The sequence below is a fragment of the Nicotiana attenuata genome, chromosome 1, assembly GCF_001879085.1.
Source record: "Nicotiana attenuata strain UT chromosome 1, NIATTr2, whole genome shotgun sequence".
Classification (NCBI taxonomy): Eukaryota; Viridiplantae; Streptophyta; class Magnoliopsida; order Solanales; family Solanaceae; genus Nicotiana; species Nicotiana attenuata.
In genome coordinates this window covers 55,618,197-55,626,545 of record NC_031989.1, presented here as the reverse complement: position 1 = coordinate 55,626,545, position 8,349 = coordinate 55,618,197, and the positions used below count along the sequence as shown (strand labels likewise).

Below are 8,349 nucleotides of genomic sequence, written 5' to 3'. Positions count from 1 at the left end.
GGTTAACTCAACCATGTGGCTTCGCCACTACTCATAAAAGAAAAGAAAAGTAATTTACAATTCAATGTAAAAATCATATTAGCACCAAGGGAAGTGGTGAGATGAATATAATTCCATTCATCTCTTGAATCAGAGGTATTGAGATTAAGTAATGAGAGAAAATTCAAACTAAAAAATTACTCCTTTTAATAAATATTATACGACTTAAATTTATATTAATCGAGAATTAATTGGGGCTTCAATGATGATATTAAACACCACAAAAGGCATGATAACCAAATTTATATCACTAGGAGTCTTGGACGATCATTATTAATTTATTACTCCATATAATACTACCTCATTTATTTTGCCACGCTAAGAGAAACAGAAAAAAGGAAATATAGGGTTTAAAGGGAAAAAATGAGAGAAAAAATATCTTTTACCAAACGGCTTTTTTTTTCTAATTGTGTGGTCTTTGGCTGAAATCTCCGCGACTGAAATCTCTCTCTCTCTCTAGATTATCTCATATTCGCTCGCTCGCTTTCTCCACCATTGGCTTATCCTTGCTTCTTGAGTGCTCCCTAATTTCTCTGAATTTCGAAACTCTTCCTGAGACAATCGCAGCTTTGAATGCGAATCTTTTGATTCCTTTCATTCGCTGTGATTTTACTGTACCATTACTCTCCGGCGGAATATGTTTATTTATCTTCTTCATCTTTGTGTTCCCAGACGAATGAGCTTTTGTCACAGTTGGCTTGATTTTCACCTCAAAGCTCAATGAGTAGTTCGTGCACCGATGCTTTTGAATAGACATGGCTTCTGCTACTTCAATGTCAGGTAGTTATTACGTTTATTAATTTCATTTCAATGGTTGCGTGAATAGCGTGTTAGTGAATCAATACACCTTAATTGCAAAGTAGTCGCGCTCAGGCTATATAAATTATGTAATTTTGTTCCAATTCGTTTCATTCCACTGCTAAATTATTTGTATTGTGATAAGGCAGTAAAGTCTTTTTCTAACTGGAGGTTCACTACATCTACTATTCACAATTTCCCGTGGAAAACAGTGGAGCTAACGTGAATAATGTGTTAATCTTGTATTTATTTATTTTAATTGGATTAGTTATATACACTGACAGGGTGATGATTTTATAAACCATCAGCTGTTATAGCAGGTTATTTACCATTTATCTATTTTAGGTTACCTATCAATGCCATTAAATAGAGTTACATGCAATTAAATTTAAATGACCTGATTGTGTAAATGTTTATTACGCCGTCAGTGAGTAGAACTTAATCTCTTTTTAATTTTGCAGTTTCTATTGAATGTGTGAATATATGTAAGTCTTGGAAAGGAGATGTGGGTGGGAGATTCGACTGTAGTGTGCTATCTTGTGCCTGGAAGGCGCCAAGGGCCTTGACTGGGTTCCTTGCCAGCACAACTCATCCTTCTCAGTGTTCCTCTACTCCTTATAGGCGATATGGAAGAAGAAATCGTCTCCACCGATGTGTAAGTTTTTACTCACCCTGCAACTTACACTCTTTGAAATTATTCACATTGAGTTAAGAAAATTTTATGTCCAAAAAGCTAGCTTTAGAGGCTTTTCTGCCTTGCAATTTACTAAAACTTGTTGGACATTCACGTTTTGCCTGTGGCTAGTAACCTGTTTGTGGTTCTTTATGTTGATGCGTAACTTGATCTATGGAACATGTAGAAGAATATGAGAGTCCAGTTCAAAATTTAAGGTATTTATTGGAACGACACAACAGTAATATAAACCCCCTTGAATGCCTTAGATACCTGGTGTAGAACGTTCTTATATAGCTCAACACCCTCTCTGACACATGTAATCCAATTTTGGGGTCACATGTAGACTTGGATGCAGATTTTACGAGCGTGAGATGAACTTACTAAAAGTTGAATATACTAGTTAAAAGAATTTCAGTATCCAACTTGAAACTTTAAGGCAATGATTCAATAACTCAATATCTTATAGATACCTTTGGATGTCTTTATATACCCGATGTGGAACTCTTTTCTTAACTCAATAGAATAGTTCATATTCTTGTTAGAATATCTGTAAATTACGTATAGTATTCGGTAAGAAGATTAGTTTGTGAGATTCTTATTCTTTAGTTAATTAGAGGAGGTTGACTCAGAGAGCTTGACCTCAGTCTTCATGATATGTTTCATAATTTAAGTCGAGATACTTCTTGCTTTGCCTTCCTCATTCCTTCCTCCTATTATCTAAAAACATTATGTGCAGCAAGCTATAGAAGTTTTTAAGGAGTTTTTGTTTTTTACAATGGGGGTGTCCGGGCCAGCTTGTGTGCGCCTTGACTATTCCACCAGGTACTTGCAACCTCCCAAGTCCCACCTTTACAAGTACCGGGTAATTCTAACCACAAGGACTTAGATAGATGGGGAAAAATCACTTAGCATTTTTTGCTTATGTTGGGATTTGAGCCATGGTCTCCAGTTTGTTAGAGAGATCTCTTTCATTTTATTTCTTGTTTGTTGAAGCAAGGGCACTCTTTAGAGCATTAGAGAAGATTGAAGATTATTTCTGATTATCGAAATGCCTTCAGTTTGATTTCCTTGCCTGATGAATAACCCTTTAGCAATTTCCTTGGCTGATGAATTAACATTTTCACCAGTTATGTCAACACCTAATAAATCACATCTTTAATAGATTCTGGATGATGCCCTCAATTGTGTCTAGTGCAGCCTTTGGGTTTGTTCAGTTTATACCTAACTAAGGCTTGATGAATGAGGTAAAAGGTGGGAGGGTCTGTAGCGACAACCGATAAGAAAAAGAATAAGTTGTCATGATCGCCCCCTTCCTCACTAAAAAGAAATAAGAAGTAAAAGAAAGAAAATTCTGTGTCTTGAAAATGTCTTTTCTTGGTTATAGAGTTTCAATGGACTTCAAAAGCGTGGAATGGTACAAAGAATTCATATACTGACCCCAACTAATCTAGAATTGACTTGTAGTTGATTGAAAAAAGTATCAAAGTTTAATGGTGCTACAACATCTGCTCTTCTTCAATACTTGTAACTAACATAGCCTAGTACGAAATGCCATAGACATGCATATAGTGACGCATTAGAAAAATAAAAATTGTGTTCTGGTGGCAAATACATGGATAGGCCGTCAATTTTGGACTGTATCAAGTTTCTCGAGACCCTTTTCTCCTGAGGTTAGTCAGTCAGCACAAGTTTAAGCTTGATCCATATGGCCTTTTTTTGGATGTGCTTACTTATTTATACATGTATTTTGTGAAAAGTCATGCATGCAAACAGCGCAGGCTTATAGCTGGTTTCTTGAGAAGCAATAATTATATCTTTTACAGTCTTTCACCTGACTAGATTTTACTTGTGGCAGAGATGTTATACTTCTGATATGGATGAACGCTACTCTGATGAAGCTCTGCAAGGAGTCCCTGGCTCAAGGCTTCTACTATCTACTTCTAGCAAATGGAAATTATGTTGCTCTTTATCATTTTCTTCAGAGTCTTGTGAAGAGATATCTCCTGAAAGTTTGTGGGAGGTTAGTGATCCTCCAGCTACGAAGTCATCTCTGATTCCTGGCATCATTAACGAAAAGTCAAAACTTGTTGGTTTTATTCATAAATTGGCTTGCCTAAACATCATAGCTCTCTCATGATAGAAAGATTATGAATTGTGATTATCAGTTGCCTTTGGAAATTGAGAAGCATTAAGCACCAGTGCGTCTCAGCTGTGAATAAGCAAAATTTCTCTGGCAGGAAAGAAAATGGAAAATCCTATTGACTCAAATATCGCTAGATATCCTAATTAAAATGGAAAAGCCCGAGCCTATCTCAGAACTGCTAATTCCACATTCTACTAATTGTTTTTGCTTCCATACATAAAACTTTCAATACTTTCAATATTGAATCTACTGCAGCTGGTGTCTCTTGTGTGCATTTCTTTCTACATAAATTTGGACGAATTCATGTTCCTTCTGAAATTGATTAGTTTTGTATTTGTGAATCGTTTTTGAAAGATACAGAATGAATTCTCACTTCTAAGTGCCTGATTTTTATGCTCATTTGCTAATATCAAGTGTCTGTTATTGTTAGTATACTGAGCCGAGGGTCTATCAGAAACGGCCTCTCTACCTTCAAAAGGTAGGGGTAAGGTCTGCGTACACACTACCCTCCCCAGATCCCACTTGTGGGGTTACACTGGGTTTGTTGTTGTTATGTTAGCATCTAACTAATGTTAATTATCTGTTTCACAGGATCTTACACCTTCCATTTCATATCTTTCTTACAAGGAATTGGAATTGGTTCGCAAGGCTTTGGATGTAAGTATATTCCCGTATAATCAGCATAATTGATCTTTTCCTCGGCTTTGATTTCCTTTCTCATCACTTTCTTTTGTTGCAAGATAAAACATCTGTTACAAATATTTGGCATGCCATAATCTCCAACTAAATCAGAATAGCTGAAAAACCTGTCTGATGTACTGATTATTATTACAGCTTGCTTTTGAGGCACATGATGGCCAAAAGCGTCGTAGTGGAGAGCCCTTTATTATTCACCCAGTTGCAGTTGCACAGATCCTTGGACAGCTTGTAAGATGTGCGCAACTATTGTACTTTCCTGGCTCAGAAGGCATAAACTGAGTTTGACTTTTTTCCTTTTTCTTTTTGAGGAATTGGATTGGGAGTCAATTGCTGCTGGGTTATTACATGATACTGTGGAAGATACAAATGTAGTTACTTTTGAAAGAATAGAGAAGGAATTTGGTCCAACAGTTCGGCGTATTGTTGAAGGGGAGACTAAGGTAGTTCCTCAGAAGATACAGAATCTTCTTCTTCTTCTTTTTCTTCTTCTCCTCCTCCTCCTCTCTCTCTCTCTCTCTCTCTATATATATATATATATATTATATATATATATATATATATATATATATCGTTTATTTGTTTGCTTAGGTAAACAATTAAAAGAAATTTGTTCCTTTTGACGTAAATGGGATTGATGTGTTAGGTATCCAAGCTCGGAAAGATCAAGTGCAAGGATGAAAGCCATGTGCAGGATGTCAAAGCTGATGACCTTAGACAGATGTTTCTTTCCATGACGGAGGAGGTAATGCCCCTGTTTACTTGTACGGATTTCGTTACTTTCGTAACAGTCCCTTGTTTAAAATGCTTCTGTTTCAGGTCCGTGTTATAATTGTAAAATTGGCTGATAGATTACATAATATGCGCACTCTTTCACATATGCCTCCACACAAGCAGGTATATGTACGTCTTAATTTTTTTTATCCGTCTCTGTCTAATCTCTAACAATCTTGCTACTTTCCTTCCTTTCCAGTCTGGCATCGCAACAGAGACGCTGCATGTTTTTGCTCCTTTGGCAAAACTTCTTGGAATATACCAAATCAAGGTGTCTCTTTAGCTTCTTTAAAACTCTTAAATGCTTTAATGTGCCTAAGATATATTGTACCTAATTTAAATTTCCTTTTCTTCCTCCCTTCCTTCCAGTGGCTGGTTGTCTGGCCCTCAGAACTGTATAGTTAGTTGTTGATGTACATGGACGTCTCGCATTTTCTTAACCCTTTTTCTGAAATTGCTTAATGATAATAGTACTCGTACTCATTATCAGTGATATGTGATCATATTAATATTGGCATCTCGAGTTTGGAAGCTCTTCTGCAAAGAGACCTATGATGCAGCTGATTAAGTGATTTTCATTTTAGCCCTCTCTTGATCTATTTTGTCCTCTATTAGCCTTCTTTATCCTAGATGGACCTGTCTTTTTCTTTTGTCTAGTGAGAGAATTGGGGCTGGGTGGGGCATTTCTCTGGAAGCTACCTAAGAGGCTTTGAAATGTTGTGGTTTACTGCCACTTGTTTCATTATGTACAGTTTCTTTTCCTCTAAATTATGGTTTTATATCTGCTTAGTTTAATGAATATTTGACTTATCATCATGCAGTCAGAACTTGAAAACTTAGCATTTATGTATACAAATGCTCAAGACTATGCCAGGGTCCAGCGAAGAATTGCAGAACTTTATAAAGAACATGAAAAAGAACTCAAAGAGGTATCTATACCTCACCCTTCTAAAACCTAATTACTTATAATGCTCAGAAGACCTCTGTCATCCAACCACCCATGCTGCGACATGCAACTGTTAATTATAAGCAGAGAACATTATCTGTTATCACGGTGATGTTTATTGAAAGTCGTACATAGTTATCAGTTCACCTTTTTCTAAATGCGTCTTTTCTTCCCTTAGGCAAAAAGAATATTGATGAAGAAAATAGAGGAAGACCAATTCTTAGACCTCATGACGGTGAAGACTGAAATTCATTCAATATGCAAGGAACCTTACAGGTGCGCATATGCCAATATCCTGGTCCTAAGTTCATATTTATTTTGTTGTTTATTGCCTGTCCTGGCAGTCATACATTTTTTTTTCTTTTGAGATTCTCTTTGTTTGGTATTAACGTTTTTAGTGGCGGGTTATCACAACCTCAAAGGAAATACAAATTCCAATTTAGCTTGATGCCTACCTAATTAGTTGCTCTACTATCTGCCTAATAAAAAACGTTGCTCTACCATCTGGTTTACTTAATTAGCTGATAAATTGCTGATTAATGACGCATAACCATTTTACCAGCACGTTGTCTTTCTTCCCCAAAGCGTGGAACCTCTTCTTATTGTCGTTCCGCCTATTGCTTGTAAATTGTTTGGGATCTAGGGAATATTCAGTTTGGACTCACAAGTACTTTTCTCCAATTTCTTTCCATACCTGGGGGGAAAAAGTATGTTAATTTTCTGCTCTACTTTCAGGCTGTTGTGATCTTGTTTAATTTGTTGTAATTTTTTTCACGTTTGGAGTTTCTAGTCCACATAGTATGAGAAGGTTGAATTGCTAGATCTATTCCTGCTTATTCCAAATATAGGCACGGCCTTTGAGTAATAGTGCATATTTTCCAAAAGCAAAGCTATAATGGAAGTTCTCGGTTCTTCTGATCTTTAAATTTTATTTTTTAATTCACACCTGAAATGTGCCCCTTTTGGTAACCTATACATACATATTTTATGGTTGCGATGGTGAATGTTTCCTCAGCCAGCTTTTGTGATTCTTATCTGCAGCATCTACAAAGCAGTTCTGAAATCTAAGAACTCGATAAACGAAGTGAACCAAATTGCGCAGGTCCTCTTTTGTTGTAAGCTTGATTGATTTGATAGAAGATGCTGTGTTGTGTGTAAGGTTGTATATTAACTTTATATTCTTGGATTGACAGCTTCGAATTATTATAAAACCAAAGCCTTGTGTTGGAGTTAGGCCCCTTTGCAGTGCACAGCAGGTAACATGTTATGAAGATGCAGATACCACTTCCTTTTTTGAAGTTGAATACTTTGTTAGGTTTTACCACAATTTTAGTGGTTTATAACATATATTGTTCAAGTTCAAGGGGGTTATAATTTGGATACCTTTGACCAGAACATCGGGAAGAGAACAAGTGGGCACACAACTTGTGTATTCCCAGCGTTAAGATAAAAGTGGGTAATGGCGGTGTCTAATTTTGTTACTGGAATACTGCGCGTTCAGTAGGTGTTTTGTGTCATTAATTTTTGCTTTAAAATAAGACCAGTTAGTAATGTCTTATACATCATATAGATTGGTCATTAATGTCTTATACATCATATGCTTTGTGGTCAGCTCATTCGACAGCGACGTCAATGAGGAATGTTTAACCTACCTTATTAAAAAAAAAGATTGGTGCCTAAGTTTCTATATTAATTTGGATATTAATCAGAAAGATTGCTGCACGATGCATCAAATTCATATTTGAGTCAATACCAAAACTTGCACCTCTTTCTGTATAACGCATAGAGATGCCTCTTAACATATTTTTCCTCTATAGATATGCTATCATGTGCTTGGACTTGTACATGGAATTTGGACGCCTATCCCGCGGGCTGTAAGTATTGCATAATATATCTGCATCCCTTATTCTTGTGATATGCTAATGGATTTTGATCGCTCTATATGTATCATTTTGCAACAGATGAAAGACTACGTCGCCACTCCAAAGCCTAATGGCTATCAAAGTCTTCATACAACAGTGATCCCATTTCTTTATGAGAGCATGTTTCGTTTGGAAGTTCAGGTACATTCATGGCACCTCCCAGAACTTATGAACAACGAAGATATCAGTTACTCCTTCTATACCAATATTTATGACACACTTTCATGTTGGAACATCCAAGAATGTTTGACAGCATTCTATTTCCACACAAATTTTCAAGAATTCAAATACATTAAACTATTCAAATCTTAAAATTTACTTCAATGTTTCCTGTATCAGAATATATATATATATA

General features: G+C 36.2%; 1 protein-coding gene across 2 annotated transcripts in view; it reads left to right on the top strand.

Annotated features, from left to right (window-relative positions):
* LOC109226959 (putative GTP diphosphokinase RSH1, chloroplastic) overlaps positions 429-8,349 on the top strand; it is a 13,267-nt gene continuing 5,346 nt past the window's right edge. Inside the window, exons 1-15 of one of the 2 annotated variants that reach the window (XM_019391918.1) lie at positions 429-819; positions 1,299-1,492; positions 3,369-3,533; positions 4,248-4,313; positions 4,491-4,583; positions 4,664-4,795; positions 4,999-5,097; positions 5,172-5,249; positions 5,326-5,397; positions 5,948-6,055; positions 6,251-6,348; positions 7,114-7,174; positions 7,266-7,328; positions 7,890-7,946; positions 8,034-8,135. In XM_019391918.1, coding sequence (XP_019247463.1) covers positions 795-819; positions 1,299-1,492; positions 3,369-3,533; positions 4,248-4,313; positions 4,491-4,583; positions 4,664-4,795; positions 4,999-5,097; positions 5,172-5,249; positions 5,326-5,397; positions 5,948-6,055; positions 6,251-6,348; positions 7,114-7,174; positions 7,266-7,328; positions 7,890-7,946; positions 8,034-8,135 — 1,413 coding nt within the window. In that variant the 5' untranslated portion in view covers positions 429-794. The remainder of the gene's footprint in view (positions 820-1,298; positions 1,493-3,368; positions 3,534-4,247; positions 4,314-4,490; positions 4,584-4,663; positions 4,796-4,998; positions 5,098-5,171; positions 5,250-5,325; positions 5,398-5,947; positions 6,056-6,250; positions 6,349-7,113; positions 7,175-7,265; positions 7,329-7,889; positions 7,947-8,033; positions 8,136-8,349) is intronic. The other variant, XM_019391927.1, reaches the window with a different exon arrangement.